The sequence below is a fragment of the Callorhinchus milii genome, unplaced genomic scaffold (assembly GCF_018977255.1).
Source record: "Callorhinchus milii isolate IMCB2004 unplaced genomic scaffold, IMCB_Cmil_1.0 Scaffold23, whole genome shotgun sequence".
In the NCBI taxonomy this organism is placed as follows: domain Eukaryota; kingdom Metazoa; phylum Chordata; class Chondrichthyes; order Chimaeriformes; family Callorhinchidae; genus Callorhinchus; species Callorhinchus milii.
Genome location: NW_024704764.1, coordinates 10,367,867 through 10,389,598, shown reverse-complemented (window position 1 = coordinate 10,389,598; position 21,732 = coordinate 10,367,867). Strand labels below are relative to the sequence as shown.

The 21,732-nt window shown below is 45.8% G+C and overlaps 2 protein-coding genes across 7 annotated transcripts; one reads left to right on the top strand and one right to left on the bottom strand.

Annotated features, from left to right (window-relative positions):
- The first annotated feature begins 112 nt into the window (after window positions 1-112).
- On the top strand, window positions 113-4,720 carry LOC103187717 (proline-rich protein 29). Its single transcript, XM_007907349.2, has 6 exons — window positions 113-264; window positions 1,262-1,358; window positions 2,685-2,803; window positions 3,477-3,667; window positions 4,349-4,419; window positions 4,637-4,720. The coding sequence occupies exons 1-6, from the start codon at window positions 175-177 to the stop codon at window positions 4,654-4,656; spliced, it is 588 nt and encodes a 195-aa protein (XP_007905540.1). The 5' UTR covers window positions 113-174; the 3' UTR covers window positions 4,657-4,720.
- A 586-nt stretch (window positions 4,721-5,306) lies between these two features.
- Window positions 5,307-20,593, bottom strand: grnb (granulin b). Of its 6 annotated transcripts, none has more exons than XM_042343164.1 (19): window positions 20,519-20,593; window positions 19,274-19,377; window positions 17,704-17,847; window positions 16,933-17,070; window positions 16,492-16,576; window positions 15,716-15,825; window positions 15,231-15,378; window positions 14,783-14,880; window positions 13,846-14,079; window positions 13,001-13,234; window positions 12,467-12,706; window positions 11,623-11,856; window positions 11,089-11,328; window positions 10,244-10,477; window positions 9,710-9,949; window positions 8,882-9,115; window positions 7,814-8,038; window positions 7,275-7,508; window positions 5,307-6,961 (listed from the first exon to the last, which is right to left on the bottom strand). In XM_042343164.1, exons 3-19 carry the CDS (start codon window positions 17,842-17,844, stop codon window positions 6,824-6,826), a joined length of 3,207 nt encoding a protein of 1,068 aa, XP_042199098.1. In that variant the 5' UTR covers window positions 17,845-17,847; window positions 19,274-19,377; window positions 20,519-20,593; the 3' UTR covers window positions 5,307-6,823. The 6 variants fall into 6 exon arrangements, with proteins under 6 accessions (XP_042199098.1, XP_042199100.1, XP_042199102.1 ...); XM_042343166.1 differs by lacking the exon at window positions 20,519-20,593 and adding an exon at window positions 19,906-20,065; XM_042343168.1 differs by lacking the exon at window positions 7,275-7,508.
- Window positions 20,594-21,732: the final 1,139 nt, after the last annotated feature.

Genomic DNA, 21,732 nt, shown 5'->3' with positions numbered 1-21,732 from the left:
TGTCTCTATAGCAATACTAAAGGCAGGATCAGTGGCTGATTATTTACTGTCTGACATCCACTCCTATCAGCAATGCCAGTGTGTATCACTGGTGCCTATAGCAACTCATTGTTTGCCTGAATTTAATTTACCAAGAGCTGCATTAGTACATAATCTGGTCTGTCCGCACACAGCATGTACTTTGGAGGGGCTGGTAGGAATGGCGTTTATTCTACTCAGTTATGGAACCCTGAGGCTCCAAGAGTGGAAATTATTCAACAACAGGTAAGCAATTTGTATATGTGCACATACCCACAGCTTGGACGGTTGATGAAGTACGAAAGAATGTGAAAAATGGGAAGATACTGGTTCTCACCTTTAAATCCCTCCCAAGGTCTTGCCCCACCCGACCCCTGCTACCGTCTCAAACCCGATCAACATGGCCGCTCTCTTCAGCAGGTGAGCAGTGGCCTGACCACCCCACCATCCGCAGGCAGCCTTTCTGCCCACACTTTCTGGCACTCCATCCTGGAGTCCCTCGGACTTGCTCCCTCCCTTACAATGCCGGTCTCATCTTTCCCACCCCCTTCAGCTCCCACACCCAGCCCAGATATCCAGACAGTCCTGTTAGGCACTTTGTGACATCCTCATGACATGAAAAAGTTATATAAATGTAAATTTTGTATTGTATAAAATGTATTACCTTCAGATACTTAAAAGATACAGGCTTGCAGAAAGTTCTCTTTAAGATGAAGTATTGCCAGAGACCTGTTGATAAACATTACATACAAATTTGATATAATTTCATCTCAACACACTCACATGAAGAATGGCCACTTGAGCAAAAGCACCAGACTGGCAGCATTGCAACCCATCTCAGAGAAGAGCTTTAAATCAAAGCTGGTTTGGTCCTTTATCTCTACGCATCTCATCCTTCTTGTCCCGCATACCCACTGCACACAATATTCCAACTCCCCATTCCACCTTATTCTGGTTGAGTGTTACTACTACTTTATCTTAAAAACTTCCAATTAAGCCATTTCAAATTCTCTTCCAATGAGAACTGTCCAAACTGTTCACCTCAGCCTTTCCTCGTTAAGATTCCTGAGAGCCTGACCCCACCTCCCAGGTGGAATCTCACAGTTGACCCAGTGATCTTATTTGCTTTAATTTCTACTCAATCTCTACTAATGATGCCCAGCTTTTTCTCACTGCAGCCAAATACTCAGTTTATGATTTCATTATTTTCCTGAATAATGATCATCTCCCTTGTTTCATAAAGGTCCCCCAACAGGCGAGCATTATAATTCAGGAGCTCTCTGGGCTGCAGGCGCCAGTATCACACTTTGCTACAGTCAGGAATGGACATGTGAAGGAAGGTAAAATGTTTGGGTTATTTAGTTTGGGGTCATGGTTGTTCAGTGGTCTCACTCTAGATCATACTGTATTTTCAAACCAGCTGGAACTAGGAGATGAATGTCTCTCCTCCCTGCTAGTTGTAAGGGTTCATGTTGAGATGATTTTTTTTAACATAATCAAATTGTGGGGTAGGGGAGGATGGCCTCAATATTAATATAGTGGAGTACTCTCACTCTATGAATACGGATGGCTGACAAAGAAATATCAGCCTGGATATCAGAAGGTGCTTTCGGACACCAGTTAAGTACACATTATTTCTCCATAAATTCATTTTCCGTTTGATTGTTAATGGTGATACCAACCTTCTTTCTCCCTAACACCATTTACGTGCATCTCACCACATCATCCCTCCAAAAATAATACTAATAATTTGGTCACCGCTGCTTACGGAACACTGCTGTGTGCAATTTGGATGCCACGTTTCGCCCACAATACTTTATAGTGTAACTAAACATTGGAAATTAAGGCATTGAAAAGGGTGCAGAGGAGATTTACGAGGTTGGTATCAGGAATGAGGGGCCTTGATTATGAGGAAAGGCTAGAGAGGCGATTATTCTCATTGGAGCAGAGAAGGTTACGAGGAGACCTAATAGAGGTCTTCAAAATCATGCGGGGATTTGATAGTTGGAAAGGGAAAAACTGTTTCCACTGGTGGGTGTGTCGGTGATTCGAGGTCACAAATTCAAAATAGTCTCTAAAAGAAGCCGAGGGGAAGTGAGAAGAAATGTTTTCACGCAGCGAGTTGTTCTAATCTGGAACGTATTGTCTGAAAGGGCGGTCGAAGCCGATTCGATAACTACTTTTAAAAATGTGGTGGATGGAAATTTGAGGAGGACGGGTTTGCAGGGTTATGGGGAAAGGGCTGGGGACATTCATTGCTCTATTCAAAGAGCCGGCACAATCTCGATGGGCCGAATGGCCTCTTTTTGTGCTGTACGATTCTATGATTAAACATTCTGACCCAGTCTATCAGCTACAGCTTCAGCCACTAGGACCTGAATGTTGGGTCTAAATATTGCAAACAATGGCTGTTAGCACAACTTGATGATGATCTCTGTAGATATTCATAAAATGTTTTACCACTGCCACACACACAGCCACACATACATTGTCACACACACAGACATTGCCACACACACAGCCACAGGTGCTCACACACAGATACTGCCACACACACAGCCACAGGCGCTCACACACACACTGCCACACGGATTATTGTATCTGATGGAGGTACACAGAGGTAACGTCAGTGACACGGTGCTGATGCAGCCTCTCTTCCTTTACAGATCTGGTGGAGCTGATGATGATACAAAACGCACAGATGCACCAAGTAATTATGAACAACATCACCATGACAGCGCTCAGCAGCTTTGGTCACAGTCCACAGTCACAGCCGGCCACTCAGGTCAGAGGTTTGATGACATTTCATGTTTGTGTAGCAGCCTCGTCGACATTTTACTGCATCGTGTACAATCGCAAATTACTGTGGCACTATCGCGCAAAGGACACAAAAGCCAGATATTAATTTAAGTTGTAGCCTCAAGACTCAAAGCTCATAATCTAACTGACGCGTCAATGCAGAATGATTTGAATCCGTTGGTTGAAGCATAAAACCATTTGTCTGATCTAAAGCTTCAGGTGGATGTTATCAAGAGATCTTGGGAGATAGTTTTAAAAAAACAAATTACATTTGTATAGTGCATTTCATGTCGGAAGGATGTCCCAAAGCTTGAAAGAGCAGAGAGTTCTCTGCTAAATTATATTTCTGCTCAGCAAGGCTGGACAGCTGTGAAAAGTGATCTGGCTCTTAACTTCCAAAGCGCAAAAGGACAGTGATTATCAGTAATAACCATTTATAATTTTAATGAAAATAATTTTCAGTTAGTTGCACACGCTAGCACCCCTTTACAGTTAGAGGCAGATGGTATGTTTTAGCACAACCACATTCCGATTAATCCCATGTCAGTGATGCTCAGTGAAACCAAAGTACTAGATCACATTACTGACTAGTGCCACATAGTTTGCGGATGTAATGTTTCTAGCAACAAGGCTGAGCATGGGATCTTCATTGTGTTTAGAACATAGGACCATTAAGAGAGGAAGTGAATGAGCCCGATACTATTTATCATCACCATTACGAAGCCTGGCCTTTCCCAGCATTTCCCTCCTGGCCCAGACTGTCTGCTCAGCCAGAGACCCAGCAACCAGGAATACGACACATCACCTCAGACCCATCGCCAAACGCACAGAAAGACATTCAGGCACCGTTGTGAGTTCTCAATTTATACATAAACTTTGCTCTGGGGAAAGGACAGGTAAATGGGTCTGGAAGCCTGCGCTGAAAAATGCCAACACAGGCATGATGGGCCAAATGGCCTTCTGTGCTATACATTTCTAAACTTCTATGAAACACATTCGGGTAACTGCTCCACTGCATGAAATTAATGTGTCACTGTATGGAGAGACAAAAAAAAGCTACAAATAAGGTATATTTGAGAGAAAACTCTCCATTGGTATAGGATTGAAGCATAACATATGAAATGCTAAGATTCTGAACTTCTCCAAGAACATAGGAACAGGAGGCTATTCAACCCCTCGAGCCTGTTCTATTAGACCACAGCTGACCTGTACCTCAACTCCCAATTGTCTGCCCTTGCTCCATATCCCTTGATACGCTGACCTAACAGAAATCTATCCACCAGATTCTTAAAAATTTGATCGGATCCATCATTCACTGCTTTTTGGGGCAAGAGATCCAGATTTCCACAACCCTACGTGAGAAAAAAAAATGTCTCATTCCACAATGCCTGAGCTGTAATTGTCAAGAGTGTGGAAGGATTTGCTAGATGTGGCTGTTTAAGATGAAGCATAATTTTAACTTGAAAACAAACGAGTTACTTTTTGTTCCTCAATCTTTTTATATAACCGATCGCAATTTGTTTTACTGCAGCAGAGCTGTGCCTCCACCACCCCCACCGAGTGCAACAGGGACTGTGGGGGCTGATGTTCCTCCAGCCTCAGGTACGTAGCACAGACAGCGGAGCATGTAACAAACATGAGCAAAGTGGAGGACGATTTGCCTTGAGAATTGTTTATCTAAAACGATCAGAGTAATTGAGTCCCTATACCTTATGGGCAGGAGAATGCCATGCAGTGGGACAGAGCTATAGGTGAGTGTGACCTGCTTTCCAGTCGATAAACGTCATTGCCTTAATAACGTGTTTTTTTCTTTCTGCAGAATATTACGATGTGGCTTGATGGCTAGCTGAGAAAATTAGCCTTTGTGTAAATGGAAGACGTTTCACTCGAACCTCAAACACTGAAATGTCGTGGTAAACATTCCAAATAAATAAAGCAGACCAACTCCCATCTTGCCCACACCCACCCATGCCTCCTGCTAACCGCATACCCTATCTTTCCTTGTCAGAACAGGAAAAGATCCCTGAATGTTTTGGCAACTATTTGCAGATTTGATGAAATGATATCTGGTTACCTCACTTTTTGAACTTTAAAATCCAAATGCTATAAATCTTTGTTCAGAGCGGTTTCCTGAAAAGAAAATGTCACAAAACACAAATAAAAAAAATATAAATCCAGCCAATTCTCAATTCTTTCCAACATGACATGGACTAAATATTACCAATATTTTACAGCAAAAACATTCAAGTTATAATTAATATAATCCAAACAGGTGAAGTGTTCAACACAAGGACTAAACATTGCTATGTGCAAATTAGCTGCCACATTTTGCCTAAAAAAAACACATAATTATCTGTGAATATCCTGTGAATTGCTTTATGACAGACATTCTCTAGACATGAAATGCTATACAACATGTAAGGATTATTACCTAGCTGGGTAGTATATATTCTAGTTAACTAACTTTTTAAAAAAAACCACAGTGGAACTATTTTATTAGGTTCTTTAATAGATCAAGCTTTCAACACACACAAAGTAGAACTGAGCAGTTGTGATAGGATTTGTTTACATAATAATCCTTGCATTTGATATAGCGCTTCTCGACGTCTCAAGGCGCTTCACAGAATAGACTGTAAAGTGAATTGACTGTATATTTGTGGGTGAAACGCGGCAGCCAATTGCACACAGCAATGTCCCACAAATAGTCGTGGATTGAAAATGACCAATTTATTATTATTTTGTTTTGGAGGAATTACTATCAGGTGTGTGGCGTAAGGAAACTTGCCCAAGGTTTCGCCCGGCCTGGAATTGAACTCGGGTCTCTCACTTGCAAACCGAGTGCTCTAACCACTGAGCTACAGGTCTCCAGATCCATATCCACTATTGCTGAAGCAGGAATAGATGGAATAAGATTATTTTTATAGGAATTTTATACAAAGTGGTGTAGCCAACCTTTAGGAATATGAGACTTCCATTATTTGGAGCGAAAGACCAAAGGTTTTCAGTGCAGTGACAGTTCTCAAATCAATATGTTTTCACTCACAAAATACAGTCAATCTACTGTATATCCCGTGAAGAACTTTTGAGTTGTCTCGATCACTTGAAAGGCCAGAGCTGCCGGGGTCAGGTTGTTGGGAAACCAGAGCTGCCGGGGTCAGGCTGTTGGGAAACCAGAGCTGCTCGGGACAGGCTGTTGGGAGACCAGAGCTGCTGGGGTCAGGCTGTTGGGAGACCAGAGCTGCTGGGGTCAGGCTGTTGTAAGGAATTATGCCATACGCTTAGACACAATGCACCAATTTTACATTTATTGAGTAACTTTCATGTCGGGAGGACGTCTCAAAGCACTTCAGTCAACTGAGGTCTGAGCTGGGGAATGGGAACATTTTTTTAGAGACAGGTTGTAATAGGGTTAAGATCAATTCACAAGGAAGCCCAGTGCATTGCTGGGCTGTGCAAAAACTTTGAGAAAGTAATTAGCTACACATGGGGAAATGTTAACAGTAAATTTGAATGATTCGTAAAAGAGGAGATGGTAAATTATCTAAAACATTGAGTATTTAAATTGAAATGTAATAATTATTGATTCACTAGAGAGAGATTTGGCTTGTTTACATTTTTAGACCCTAAAATAGCAACACCGAGAAGAATTAATAATCCTTCCTCTTGCAGATTTACATTAGACATCCCTGGGAGACAGTTTGCAGTGCAAGTTTCTTATATATTCTACACCCGTGTACTGTGCAGAGACAGAAGTCAGTACAGTAACAGAGGAAAGATATTTATAAACTCAGAAGATTAAAGACGAGTGGTTAAATGGTGTGGTGTGCAGGAGAGCTTTCTCAGCTTTACCTACCACAATGCCACACTTGACCAAGAGCTTCATTATTAAAAGTTATAATCAAATCTATTAGAAAAAAAATCAAGAAGCAATTATGAGTTCAAAAGGCTCCAGAAGAACAAGTGCATTTCATTGGCTGCATAACATGGGAGAGAAGGTACCCGAGCATCACAGAGTACCAAAGGTCTTTTTATGTTTGGAAATTAACAAATTCCAATTCAGGCGAGGTTTCTTCACACATTCTCTCAGTGCCCCATCACAGACATAACCCTGTGGGCAGCAGAACCTGTCCCCACAGCACACAGCCTGGAAAAGAATGGCAAATAGTATTGATTTCAGAACTCCAGGAATTCATTGCCATCGCTAACAATAAGAGGGCATTCCATTATGTAGATGCTTAATGCAGCACACAGCAACATCACACTCTTGCAATTAGTACATTAGAGGCAGGCTGTACCAAATTGGTTTACATTAGCTTGTGACTATGGTTTAGCCCCATCTCACAACCTTTTATTGTGCCAAATGTCTTAGGATTCACAATAACAGATTGTACAACATGCTGCATTTACTCACTGAGCCATTAATGGAATGGGGAGCAAGCTCTAAATTCATTACTTACTTGTTCGTAGGGGCAGCAAGCCCAGCCTGACGCAGACCGACAGCAAGTGGCAGGAGAAGAGCAATGGTGGGTGTCATCACACATCACTATAGGGAGATTGCGGTCACTGGCAGAGAGAGACGCTCTCTGGACTTCCCAGAGTAGAGAGAGGCTTTGCTTCTCACAGGTACCAGCACCAACATTACAAGTGTAACCCTTCGGACAACAATGCTCACGATCCTCACAACACACAGCCTAGTGACACAGACAGAGATACAGGACAAGGCAACCATTAATAACAAAGCTCGTGAAGCAATTCAAGAATTTCTGGGTCATTAAATGTGATTGTTGGTTAATGAGAAACCTATAAAAACAACTTGCATAGTGCTCTTCACGTGGGGTAGTGTCCCAGAGCGCTTGACAGTGGTGGAGTCTGACCCTAAGATGGGGGAGAGGGGCAACTATAAACTTGAAGAAAGGCTAGACTTTGATATTCCTAATTCATGGGAATACTAGACATTTCCCATTAGGTTAACTTTAAATTGGTCTGAAATACTTACTTGAGGCAAAGGACAGCAGCTCCACTCTGCTGAGCTCTGTTTGCAGCAGGTATTCTCTGGTGGACATATTGTCTTCTCATCACATTTGATACCTGGAGCAGAAAGTTTCTCTGTGGCTGGTATCTTAGTAAGCCAAGGAAGTGTTTCTCCATTACCTTCACACTTCATATCACTGCACGTTAACCCTCGAGGACAGCAGTGCACATGGTCCACACAACAGACTGCCTGAAAGCAGGAAATCTATGTCAGGCACAGACTACTTGCTCAGACACAATTTTCCTTTTGTCAGCCGGGTGTTTGGCACATGCAGAAACCCATCACGGGGCTGAAGAGAATCCAAACCAGAGTTTCATGCATCCCACCTACACAAGGAAATTCCATAGGAATATTTATTGGAATGGAATGTACTCTCTCTGCTGAACGGATGAATCCTTGTTACCTAATTCCAAAGAGTATTACAAGAGTACAGATTGGGAAGAGCCAAGACTTGGGGATCCCAGGATGTGCATTGGGGGTCCTGCTGGAGTCTGAATGGATACAACCATATAGCTTGCCATTGAAAGCAGTCTTGGGCAAGCTTTCTCGCTGCTTGTCATAAAACAGAAGTATTGAACCTAATTGATGAACAGGTTAGTAGCCCCTGGCTGGATGGCTTCCGGTAGTCACACTGTCTGGGCATCTGTCTTTGCAGCAGGAACCAGGTTCTGTTCACTGTCAAGAGATTTCAGCACACAGGACAGGGCCTGGTGGTAACCCAGGAGAAAGTTTCTGTTGCCAAGTCCTCAATCACATGTGTCCTGGGCAGCCACATCCATCATATGAGGAGCAGCAGTTAGGCCAAATGAGTAAATGCCGCATTGTTGGAGAGCATTGGGCTCCGCCAATTTTAAGTGCTCCGAGACGCTGTGTGGCGTGAAGGGTGTTATATAAAATCCAAGTTATTGTTGTTTCAGTAGAAACACTGAATTGAACTACAATCAACACCAACAACATTTAGAGCTGAAATTAAGTATTTTTAAATAAAAAAAAATTATTTGAAGCTTATTATCAAGTGTAATAATTACTTACCTCAGGCACAGGGCAGCAGCCCCAATACCCCGAGGGCTTTCTGCAGCAGGTGGTCCCTGAAGGACAACTAGCGGTTTTATCACACATGACATTTAATGCCTTGTTGTCTTTCAGAGTCGCTGGATTCTTGGTGAACCAGGGGATGGGAAAACCGGGCACATCACAGGTTCCTTTCTTAAGATTACAGGTATGGCCAGTAGGACAACAGTGTAAATGATCCTCACAGCAAACTGCCTGCAGGGAGAGATTTCAGGTTTCAGGGCTGGTTTTCAAATACATCTGCTCATTAGATGGGTCAAGTCAACACAATGAAAGGATCAAACCACGTGGTATAACTAATGGTTTTTCCTCCCATTGTGGTCCATGTCAGGCCCTCAGCACAGTGAGCTGGTAATGCGAGCTGGGCCCAGGAATGTTAATGCAGGATTCCCTCACAAGATGGGAGTGTTTTCCCCCACATGTAATTTTTGTTACATTTCTGTCATGTACGTGTTTACACATCAACGGGAATTTGAATGCGCAGATGTGCAAGGCCTGGTAGAGGCGATGAACGTGTCCCATCCCATGTGCTGGTTTTACTCTGCAATGTTCTGAACCAGTAAGTGTCAGGAGAAGGAGCAGGCCTTGTATTTCAGTAATAGTGCAGGCATTAGTGTAAAGCATAGGAGGTAATAAATAAGATTGTTCTTTTGCAGTCACAAGATCACAAGTCCCTTTAATCACTGACTGGTCCTCCCGACGTGAAAGGCGCTATACAAATGTAATCTTGTTGTTGTTACCCAGCAGTGACCATGACAGCAAGACATTTACTGCAAATGTTACACTGACCTGAGGCAGAGGGCAACAGCTCCAACCTCCAGAACTGGCCCTGCAGCAGGTGGCACCCGTGGGACAGGACACAGTGCCATCACACTGCACATCAGCCATCTCGTCTTCAATCCTTCGCACGGTTGCTGGGAACTTTGACACCCAGGGGATAGGAGGGATTTGCTGCTGACAGGTTTCTGTCCGAGTTTCACACGTGTAGCCATTAGGACAGCAGTGAATGTGGTCCTCACAGCAAACCGCCTGGAGGACGAGATCTCAGATTAAAGCAAATTCTCCAAATACATCTGCTTATTGAACAGCAGCAGGTCAGGAAAGGAAGGGTCAACCGAGCCAGTGCAGCACAGGAATTACTCCTCCACTGTTAAAACCAACGATTATCGGTCAGCCCCAGCCTGCTTTTGCGCAAATCAGATTAAATGTTGTGGTCCGAATGATACGACTTATGCGAGTTTTGCTGTACAACCGGAGTCGGTCAGAGCAGCACGGATTTGTAGTAGAAGAACACTGGATCATATCCAGCCGTGCTGTACTAACCTCAGGCATAGGGCAGCAGCCCCAATATCCCGAGGGTTTTCTGCAGCAGGTGGTCCCTGAAGGACAACTAGCGGTTTCATCACACATGACTCTTAACGCCTCGTTGTCTTTCACAGTCGCTGGATTCTTGGTGAACCAGGGGATGGGAAAACCGGGCACATCACAGGTTCCTTTCGTAAGGTTACACGTATGGCCAGTAGGACAACAGTGTATATGATCCTCACAGCAAACTGCCTGTAGGGAGAGATTTCAGGTTTCAGGGCTGGTTTTCAATATGCATCTGCTCATTAGATGGGTCAAGTCAACGCAATGAAAGGATCAAACCACGTGGTATAACTAATGGTTTTTCCTCCCATTGTAACAAAGCGAGTGGTGGTCCATGTCAGGCCCTCAGCACAGTGAGCTGGTAATGCGAGCTGGGCCCAGGAATGTTAATGCAGGATTCCCTCACAAGGTGGGAGTGTTTTCCCCCCCATGTAACTTTTGTTACATTTCTGTCATGTACGTGTTTTACACATTAACGGGAATTTGAATGCGCAGATGTGCAAGGCCTGGTAGAGGCGATGAACGTGTCCCATCCCATGTGCTGGTTTTACTCTGCAATGTTCTGAACCAGTAAGTGTCAGGAGAAGGAGCAGGCCTTGTATTTCAGTAATAGTGCAGGCATTAGTGTAAAGCATAGGAGGTAATAAATAAGATTGTTCTTTTGCAGTCACAAGATCACAAGTCCCTTTAATCACTGACTGGTCCTCCCGACGTGAAAGGCGCTATACAAATGTAATCTTGTTGTTGTTACCCAGCAGTGACCATGACAGCAAGACATTTACTGCAAATGTTACACTGACCTGAGGCAGAGGGCAACAGCTCCAACCTCCAGAACTGGCCCTGCAGCAGGTGGCACCCGTGGGACAGGACACAGTGCCATCACACTGCACATCAGCCATCTCGTCTTCAATCCTTCGCACGGTTGCTGGGAACTTTGACACCCAGGGGATAGGAGGGATTTGCTGCTGACAGGTTTCTGTCCGAGTTTCACACGTGTAGCCATTAGGACAGCAGTGAATGTGGTCCTCACAGCAAACCGCCTGGAGGACGAGATCTCAGATTAAAGCAAATTCTCCAAATACATCTGCTTATTGAACAGCAGCAGGTCAGGAAAGGAAGGGTCAACCGAGCCAGTGCAGCACAGGAATTACTCCTCCACTGTTAAAACCAACGATTATCGGTCAGCCCCAGCCTGCTTTTGCGCAAATCAGATTAAATGTTGTGGTCCGAATGATACGACTTATGCGAGTTTTGCTGTACAACCGGAGTCGGTCAGAGCAGCACGGATTTGTAGTAGAAGAACACTGGATCATATCCAGCCGTGCTGTACTAACCTCAGGCATAGGGCAGCAGCCCCAATATCCCGAGGGTTTTCTGCAGCAGGTGGTCCCTGAAGGACAACTAGCGGTTTCATCACACATGACTCTTAACGCCTCGTTGTCTTTCACAGTCGCTGGATTCTTGGTGAACCAGGGGATGGGAAAACCGGGCACATCACAGGTTCCTTTCGTAAGGTTACACGTATGGCCAGTAGGACAACAGTGTATATGATCCTCACAGCAAACTGCCTGTAGGGAGAGATTTCAGGTTTCAGGGCTGGTTTTCAATATGCATCTGCTCATTAGATGGGTCAAGTCAACGCAATGAAAGGATCAAACCACGTGGTATAACTAATGGTTTTTCCTCCCATTGTAACAAAGCGAGTGGTGGTCCATGTCAGGCCCTCAGCACAGTGAGCTGGTAATGCGAGCTGGGCCCAGGAATGTTAATGCAGGATTCCCTCACAAGGTGGGAGTGTTTTCCCCCCATGTAACTTTTGTTACATTTCTGTCATGTACGTGTTTTACACATTAACGGGAATTTGAATGCGCAGATGTGCAAGGCCTGGTAGAGGCGATGAACGTGTCCCATCCCATGTGCTGGTTTTACTCTGCAATGTTCTGAACCAGTAAGTGTCAGGAGAAGGAGCAGGCCTTGTATTTCAGTAATAGTGCAGGCATTAGTGTAAAGCATAGGAGGTAATAAATAAGATTGTTCTTTTGCAGTCACAAGATCACAAGTCCCTTTAATCACTGACTGGTCCTCCCGACGTGAAAGGCGCTATACAAATGTAATCTTGTTGTTGTTACCCAGCAGTGACCATGACAGCAAGACATTTACTGCAAATGTTACACTGACCTGAGGCAGAGGGCAACAGCTCCAACCTCCAGAACTGGCCCTGCAGCAGGTGGCACCCGTGGGACAGGACACAGTGCCATCACACTGCACATCAGCCATCTCGTCTTCAATCCTTCGCACGGTTGCTGGGAACTTTGACACCCAGGGGATAGGAGGGATTTGCTGCTGACAGGTTTCTGTCCGAGTTTCACACGTGTAGCCATTAGGACAGCAGTGAATGTGGTCCTCACAGCAAACCGCCTGGAGGACGAGATCTCAGATTAAAGCAAATTCTCCAAATACATCTGCTTATTGAACAGCAGCAGGTCAGGAAAGGAAGGGTCAACCGAGCCAGTGCAGCACAGGAATTACTCCTCCACTGTTAAAACCAACGATTATCGGTCAGCCCCAGCCTGCTTTTGCGCAAATCAGATTAAATGTTGTGGTCCGAATGATACGACTTATGCGAGTTTTGCTGTACAACCGGAGTCGGTCAGAGCAGCACGGATTTGTAGTAGAAGAACACTGGATCATATCCAGCCGTGCTGTACTAACCTCAGGCATAGGGCAGCAGCCCCAATATCCCGAGGGTTTTCTGCAACAGGTGGTCCCTGAAGGACAACTAGCGATTTCATCACACATGACGCTTAACGCCTCGTTGTCTTTCACAGTCGCTGGATTCTTGGTGAACCAGGGGATGGGAAAACCGGGCACATCACAGGTTCCTTTCGTAAGGTTACACGTATGGCCAGTAGGACAACAGTGTATATGATCCTCACAGCAAACTGCCTGTAGGGAGAGATTTCAGGTTTCAGGGCTGGTTTTCAATATGCATCTGCTCATTAGATGGGTCAAGTCAACGCAATGAAAGGATCAAACCACGTGGTATAACTAATGGTTTTTCCTCCCATTGTAACAAAGCGAGTGGTGGTCCATGTCAGGCCCTCAGCACAGTGAGCTGGTAATGCGAGCTGGGCCCAGGAATGTTAATGCAGGATTCCCTCACAAGGTGGGAGTGTTTTCCCCCCCATGTAACTTTTGTTACATTTCTGTCATGTACGTGTTTTACACATTAACGGGAATTTGAATGCGCAGATGTGCAAGGCCTGGTAGAGGCGATGAACGTGTCCCATCCCATGTGCTGGTTTTACTCTGCAATGTTCTGAACCAGTAAGTGTCAGGAGAAGGAGCAGGCCTTGTATTTCAGTAATAGTGCAGGCATTAGTGTAAAGCATAGGAGGTAATAAATAAGATTGTTCTTTTGCAGTCACAAGATCACAAGTCCCTTTAATCACTGACTGGTCCTCCCGACGTGAAAGGCGCTATACAAATGTAATCTTGTTGTTGTTACCCAGCAGTGACCATGACAGCAAGACATTTACTGCAAATGTTACACTGACCTGAGGCAGAGGGCAACAGCTCCAACCTCCAGAACTGGCCCTGCAGCAGGTGGCACCCGTGGGACAGGACACAGTGCCATCACACTGGACATCTAACTCCACATTGCCTCTCACAGTGGCCTGGACCTTGGTGAGCCATGGGATGGAAGAACCTTTCATCTGACAGGTTTCTGCCTGAGTGTCACATGTGGAGCCAGTGGGACAGCAATGTCTGTGGTCAGCACAGCAAACTGCCTGGTGAAGAAATAAATTGAAATCATGATAAGGTTTTCCAAAAAATTATGGAAAATAGCATATGCATGTTCTGGACCCATCTTGTGGTGTGTAAAATAATAATAATCCTCACGTTTGATTCACTTGTTTGAGAAGTTAAAACACTTCAGCCTTAAAAAGAGCTCAGCTCCTGACAGCTTAGCTGGGGTACACCTTGCCCAGGGTGAAATACTTTCTGGGAAAGTCACTCTGTTTTGGAGCTGCTCTTTGCTGAATTCGCAGGCGCAGTCCTGACTGATACGACTTATGTGAGTCTAAGTCTACCACAAATGCTGGGGTCAGTAAGAGCAGCACAGAATTTGTAGTAAAATAATAGTTAATCACATCCAGCTGTGTTGTACTTATGGTTGCTGTGCATCATTAATTAGATCCTCTATTGTACTTCCCCGAAGAAAAAGCACTAAAAAGATCAAATTTGCCTGTGTAACTAGACCCAAAATGAGTTCGTGCTTTTGGAAAAGGGCGAACACTGGAGGCATAAATAAATATGAATATTTAGAAGATACCAGGTACTTCTACAGTATTTGTCTAAGAACAGCAATCACCAGTTACGAAGACCACTCACTACTGCTGGCATTTACTTTGATACGTTGTTAAGATTACTACTGAAGCTCTTTGATAAGCAACTTTAAAAAGCTGAAGTTAGCTATGACTGGTTTCTCACTTCTGGTGAGGGACAGCACCCGAACCGGCCCGAGGGGAGCTGGCAGCAGGTGTGGCCAGCAGAGCAACTCGCTGTGGAGCTGCACCGCACATCCTGATCTGCAAAGGAAAAGGCAGAATAATTAATGATCGGCATCGGAGCAGACGATGCTGTAGAGCATCGTAATGTAATTAATAAAGATGGCCTCACACATACCAATAGGTGACCCAGTGTTCAGGATGGTGAGTGCAGCACCAGCAGCACCCATGGCCTGGCCCCTCCCCTCCCCTGGCCCGGCCCCTCCCCTCCCCTGGCCCGGCCCCTCCCCTCCCCTGGCCCGGCCCGGCCCCTCCCCTGGCCGGCCCCTCCCCTGGCCGGCCCCTCCCCTGGCCGGTCCCTCCACTGGGACCTTTCATTACCCGAGTCAACTATTCAGTATGGACTAAAACACAGATGAGAGTCACTATACCTCCAACATTTGTTAAAGAAAATCTCCTGCGAGCTGGAACTTTTTCCCACATGTCCACCAGACCGTACGGAAACAAACACTTGGACATTTTCAAATCGCATTTTGTTTGAAAAGGACAACAGTGCAGTCGGTCATTACAACACACGGCCTACAAAAGGAGGACAAGGTTAAGGTCTGAAACAGCTACTAGAGTTCATTCCATCAGAATACAAGCGACACAGGATTGCTACCGGTGAATGAATAGCCCTTCTCCATTTGTACATCAATTCTATGGCTAAAGCCATGTGGGGTTCACTGAAGCACATTACAGAGAGGACAGATCTCCAACTGCTTATACCAGTTACGTCAAGCAATTGAATCCAGTAGCAGATGGAAACAAATAACATTTTACGGAATAAATATTCCAATCCCTTACCGTTAAATACAACACAAGTGGCATGATACTTATGGACTACACAGCTAAACGCCCACAGACCCAGCCATACCTTTTCCAATGGACAACAACCCCATTGATCATTTGGCAACAAACAGCACGTTGAGCCGTCCGGGCATTCAGATGCCCCGTCTGGGCAAATCACTGCTTTTTCATTTTCACCTGCAAACAAACTACATCTTAGTTCTTTCAACGGTCTTTTATGCCTCAGGTGTCAGACTGGCTCAGCTGATCGCACTCTCGTCTCTGAGACACGAGGTTGTGGGTTCATGGTCCATGTTGAAACTTTGAACTCAGGCAGTCTAGGCTGACAGGGTGGCCTGCATTACTGAAGAACAATGCCGTCCTTCAGCTGGGACGTTTTAATTAGGTCCCATTTGCCTATTCAGGTGGACATTAAAAATCCCATGGCACTATTTGAAAAGAGAAGCACATTTCTCCTGGTCAACTATCCCCAAAATAAAACTGGTCAGTCATTTCATATAATGTAGAAATTAGCTGGCACCATTTGCCCACAAAACATAATTACTACACTTCACTTTTATTTATGTATTGTGAATATTTGGTCACTCAATCCACGACTGTTTGTGGGACGCTGCTGTGCACAATTGACTGCTACATTTTGCCTACAAAATACAGTCAATTCATTTTACAGTGTACAGTGTCTGAATGGCCTAATAAGGTGCTATATCAAATGCACCAATTATTATTATAACAATTAAGATTGTTGATATGTCCTTATGTTTATAATAGTTTGAAAAGGAAAAAAGAGAATTGCTGACCTAGATGATAATGAAACGTTAGACAAGTAAACATGCCTGGGCTTACCACTGATTTTAATGCAGGAATTCCCCCCAGTTTCACACCTGAAGCCTTCAGGACAGCAGTGCTGCTCATCACCACAGCAAACAGCCTGAGAAATAAGGGAACTAACGCTCAGGTCATTTTTCAACAAGTTTGGAAGCAACCATTGTACACAGCTTTGTTGGAACTTGTAAAAGTTGTGAAACTCAGTTCATCAATAACAAATATGTTTCTAACCTCTTTTTAATTAAGTTGGGAATGATCTTAAATTTCTGGCTCATCGACCAGTGTGATCAAACCATTACTATTTACGCGACTGTAACCTTCATAATCTTCAAAATCTCTGTATGGCCACAGATTAAACTTCTCAGTTCCAGTTAAATGCCCTAAAACTTTGCAGTAAGATTCTACAATTGGAGCACGAAAATTTAGAAGCTTGAATAGTTTTAACTGAATCTGAATTACCTTGGTAGTTGCTGGATAGTTTGCTGGCATTTTCTTTACCCAAGACACAAGATTGAAACCTTGAATGCAGGCTGAATGGACCAGATCACAGGTGGTATTAGCGGGGCAACAATGCAATTCATCTGAGCAGCACACCGCCTGGTACAAAATGACATATGATTAAGAAGCGAAAAAATATGCAACAATTATGGCTTAAATAGAAGTGTTCTTAAGTTACAGAAGTCCATCAGGCCTCAACATACCAGAAAGCCTCACTGAAGATAATTCTTGCACTGGAAAAGAATACCTCTATTGGTCTGAGTAATGCAAAAAAAGGTATCAGGAGCACCACATGCAGCATCTTTCCCAGAGACTACAGTTAGTTCACTCATTATCCAATACTTCACTCATTATCCAATACTGTCAATAATATCAATTTAAGAGAATAGAACAGAGAATCTCTGACCAGGACTCTTCCGTATTTAGCTGAAAAAACTAATCAAAGCACAATGTAACTTTCAATCAAATTATAGCTTTCCATTAGATTTTGTAATTCTCTGCAAGATGCATAGACTTTTTATAATTTGAGGTCTAATTTTATGGATTCAACACATCATATTTTACCATGATCAGCCTGAATTTAACAGAAACCTCATGGTCTGACCATCAGGACAAACCACCAAAGAGAATAATCTCTTTAAAAGGCTGATAAACCACCACATATTAACCCACCAATTACAAGAAGCTAATGATCTGCCCAGCGTGCTTGGACACAATTGGGTACAAACTTACATCTGGCATAGGACAGCAAGCATATGTCTCAACACCGGACTTGCAGCAGGTTTCTTCATCCAAGCACTCGGAGCCATCAGGACATGGATGAGCTGCAGCCCAACCAGTGGCCAACCACAAGATCACAACAGCTTGGAACATGCCCTGAAATCAAATAAGTAATGTGCACTGATCTGGATTATGGAATGTGATTCATAAATAATGTTGTAACCAATCAATAATATTGATGAACAAACCACATCTTCTCCATCTCCAAGGCTCTCAGCTTTAACCATCGCATAAGAGTGAATGAGCCACAGAATCCACAGGCCAGGCCCTATTGTGATCTACTTTTACAGATTATTAGTAATTTTATATTTATATGACCCTTTCAATGAAATACATATATTTTATGCTGCCTTATTTTAAAAAATATATGCTTTTCCAGTAACAGTACCAGACAGCAGGTGGGTGGGATAATAATTAAAGTACATTTTTGGTAATTATTTCAATAGCTAATATTTAATAAGAGGCACCTCAAACACGAAAAGAGAAGCTTGAGTGATGCTTCAAGATTTAAAACAGGAATTGACACTTGAAGGCAGAACAAAACTAACAACTTCCCCATTACTTACCTTATGGTTAGGCCACAATCCCCTCCTGACAAATGGTTAAGACAATGCACAATAACACACATTCAATGTAACATAGAACATCAACTACTGAGTGGAAAACCCCGTACTGTTTTGAGTATTGCTTTGAATACCTCAGTCACACGCCAACCAACTTTACTTTGAGAATTCACAAATGAATTCACCGATGCACCCAAAGCTACTGTTTTAAAGAGGCAAGAGACTAATAGCTTCTTTTTATATCTATCTTCACAGTAATACAACATTTGCTTGCCTGGAAACCTGCTCCTGACGGTTATTAACTCCACTTCCTTCCTGCTTGGCATCCTTAAGAGCTGAGAGGAGATTACTCCAAAGTTCCATAACGGCCATTAAAAAGGAGCACCTGAGGTGATCATCATTCTCAAAACAAAATGACTACTTACTGCTTCTCCGAATGGAGTAATCTCAATTGCAGAAGGATGCAGTTCAGCAACTCTCTGAACAAATTCAACACTGCTGTCTCTGAGGCACAGCTCCTAAATGCAGTGGGAGTGATCACAAACCAGTCTTTGGCTCCTCCCTTACTCTAATTTCTGTGAACTCAAAAATACATCTTCTTCCTGTCTCAGTGACGATATTCAAACAGTACTTCTACCTAATTCCAGAGCTCATTGAAAAAACTTTCCATTTGGATTAAATTCCCTACCCTTCCTCCAAACCTCTTTATCAATCAATTAAATTAACTTTAAATTAATTAAAGTCCAATTTCCTTTCAAAAACTATTATGGATTTGCTACAACAACCATAGGAGGCCATTCAGGATTCTAATAACCCTCAGTGAAAAGTGCAAACAATTGTAGTGAGTAGCCAAGCAGCTCCTCAGCAGGTTCCTGGCTTCACTTTAGCAAAGTGATCTGTACTCACTCATTCTGTACAAAGATTACAGTTTGGGGCAGACAAAAAATTTAAATACTTACCACACAACCTCTTCCCCAGAGTGAACCGAAAACACCAACCTCAGCCGTAAAGCAGCAGTTTTTTCTAAAGAGAAAGCTCTCATCTATCCAATCAGATCATGTGCCTGAAATGACATGAGTGAATACTGTAATTGCAGTTGCAACACAAAGAGGAACAGTTTGCCAAATGCTTCTAAAGATTTATGGGTGCAAACCATTAATAGTCCCTGAGAGTTCAAAGGTAGATAAATAAATTCTTACATTTATATGGCGCCAAACATCAAAATATCTCCACACAACTGGTGAAGGTGTATGTGTAGACAAATGCATCAGCCATTTTGCACACAGCACAACCAACCATGAAATGAATGACCAATTAACCCGGATTAGAGACCAAGACAACACACTCTCTCTTTTGCAATAGTGTTGTGGGATTTTTAGCATTCGCTCGAGCGGGCAGCCAAGACCTGCAGTCCAATACCTTTACAGTTCTACGCTGAGTTACGCGGATAAGTAAATGCGTGTATTTGATATGGTGTTTAACATCAAATGCGTCGATGCACTTCGGAGAGGAAGCGAAAGTGAACGGTTTGAGCACGTTCCGGTGGTGGGAAATACAGATTATTCTGTACGCAAAAAATATTAGTTCTCACTTCTCTCTTTCTCTCTCCCACCTCCACAAATTGGATCCTTCGGCAGCAGGTGGGGGGGATCCACCGCCTTTCAGGGCCGATGAACCGGGGAAAGTCTGGGCACGAAACTGGCGGATCAGCATAGAAACAACAACAACAACGACAACAAGATTTCATTTATGGAGCGCCTTTCACGTCGGGTGGTCATCCCGAGGCACTGTCAACTCACAACAACAACAATAATAACTGGGGGGGGGTGGGGGGGGGGTTGGGGGTGGGGTGGGGGGGTGGAGGCGGGGGTGGGGGGTGTGGGGGGGTTGAGGGGGTGGGGGGGGTGGAGGCGGGGGTGGGGGGTGTGGGGGTGGTGGGGGTGAGGGGGTGGGCGGTTGGTGCGGGTGGGGGGGTGTTGGGGGGGGTGGGGGTGGGGGGGTGGGGGGTGGGGGGTTGGGGGTGGGGGGGTGTTGGGGTGGGGGGGGGTGGAGGGGTTGAGGGGGTGGGGGGGGTGTGGGAGTGGGGTGGGGGGGTGGAGGGGTTGAGGGGGTGGGGGGGTGTTGGGAGTGGGGTGGGGGGGGTGGAGGGGTTGAGGGGGTGGGGAGGGCTCGGCCGCTTGTGTAGGTTTCTCTCGGTCACTTACATCAGAGACCGGAAACCCGCCATTAGCAAAGGCCGCGCCATCAACACAGCTCCGCCCCCCGACACAGCCCCGCCCCCGGGCAGAGCCCCGCCCTCCGACACAGCCCCGCCCCCGGGCAGAGCCCCGCCCTCGAGCAGAGCCCCGCCCCCGGGCAGAGCCCCGCCCCCCGACAGAGACCCGCCCCCGGGCAGAGCCCCGCCCTCCAACAGAGACCCGCCCCCGGGCAGAGCCCCGCCCCCGAGCAGAGCCCCGCCCCCGAGCAGAGCCCCGCCCTCCGACAGAGACCCGCCCCCGGCAGAGCCCCGCCCTCCGACAGAGACCCGCCCCCGGGCAGAGCCCCGCCCCCGAGCAGAGCCCCGCCCTCCGACAGAGCCCCGCCCCGGACAGAGCCCCGCCCCACAGAGCCCCGCCCCGGCAGAGCCCCGCCCCCGAGCAGAGCCCCGCCCTCCGACAGAGACCCGCCCCCGGCAGAGCCCCGCCCCCGAGCAGAGCCCCGCCCTCCGACAGAGCCCCGCCCCCGGGCAGAGCCCGCCCCCCACAGCCCCGCCCCCGGGCAGAGCCCCGCCCTCCGACAGAGACCCGCCCCCGGCAGAGCCCCGCCCCCGAGCAGAGCCCCGCCCTCCGACAGAGCCCCGCCCCCGGGCAGAGCCCCGCCCCCAACACAGCCCCACCCCCGAGCAGAGCCCCGCCCTTCGGTCCCGACCCGACCGCACTCCGGGTTAGAATCTGATTGGTCAACACGGCCGTCAATCAACCGCCCGCCCCACCCCCAGCCCGTCAGTCACGTGATCCTGTGCGGGCGCACTCCTGTGCATTGTTCAACAGCAGACAGACACCCACACAGACACCCACACAGACACCCACAGACACCCACACAGACACCCACAGACACCCAGACAGACACCCACACAGACACCCAGACAGACACCCACACAGACACCCACACAGACAGACACCCACACAGACAGACACCCAGACAGACACCCACACAGACAGACACCCACACAGACACACACACAGACACACACAGACACCCAGAGAGACAGTCACCACACAGAGAGACACTCACCACACAGACACCCAGACAGACACCCACACAGACAGACACCCACACAGACACCCACACAGACAGACACCCACACAGACACCCACACAGACACCCACACAGACAGACACCCACACAGACACCCAGACAGACACTCACACAGACACCC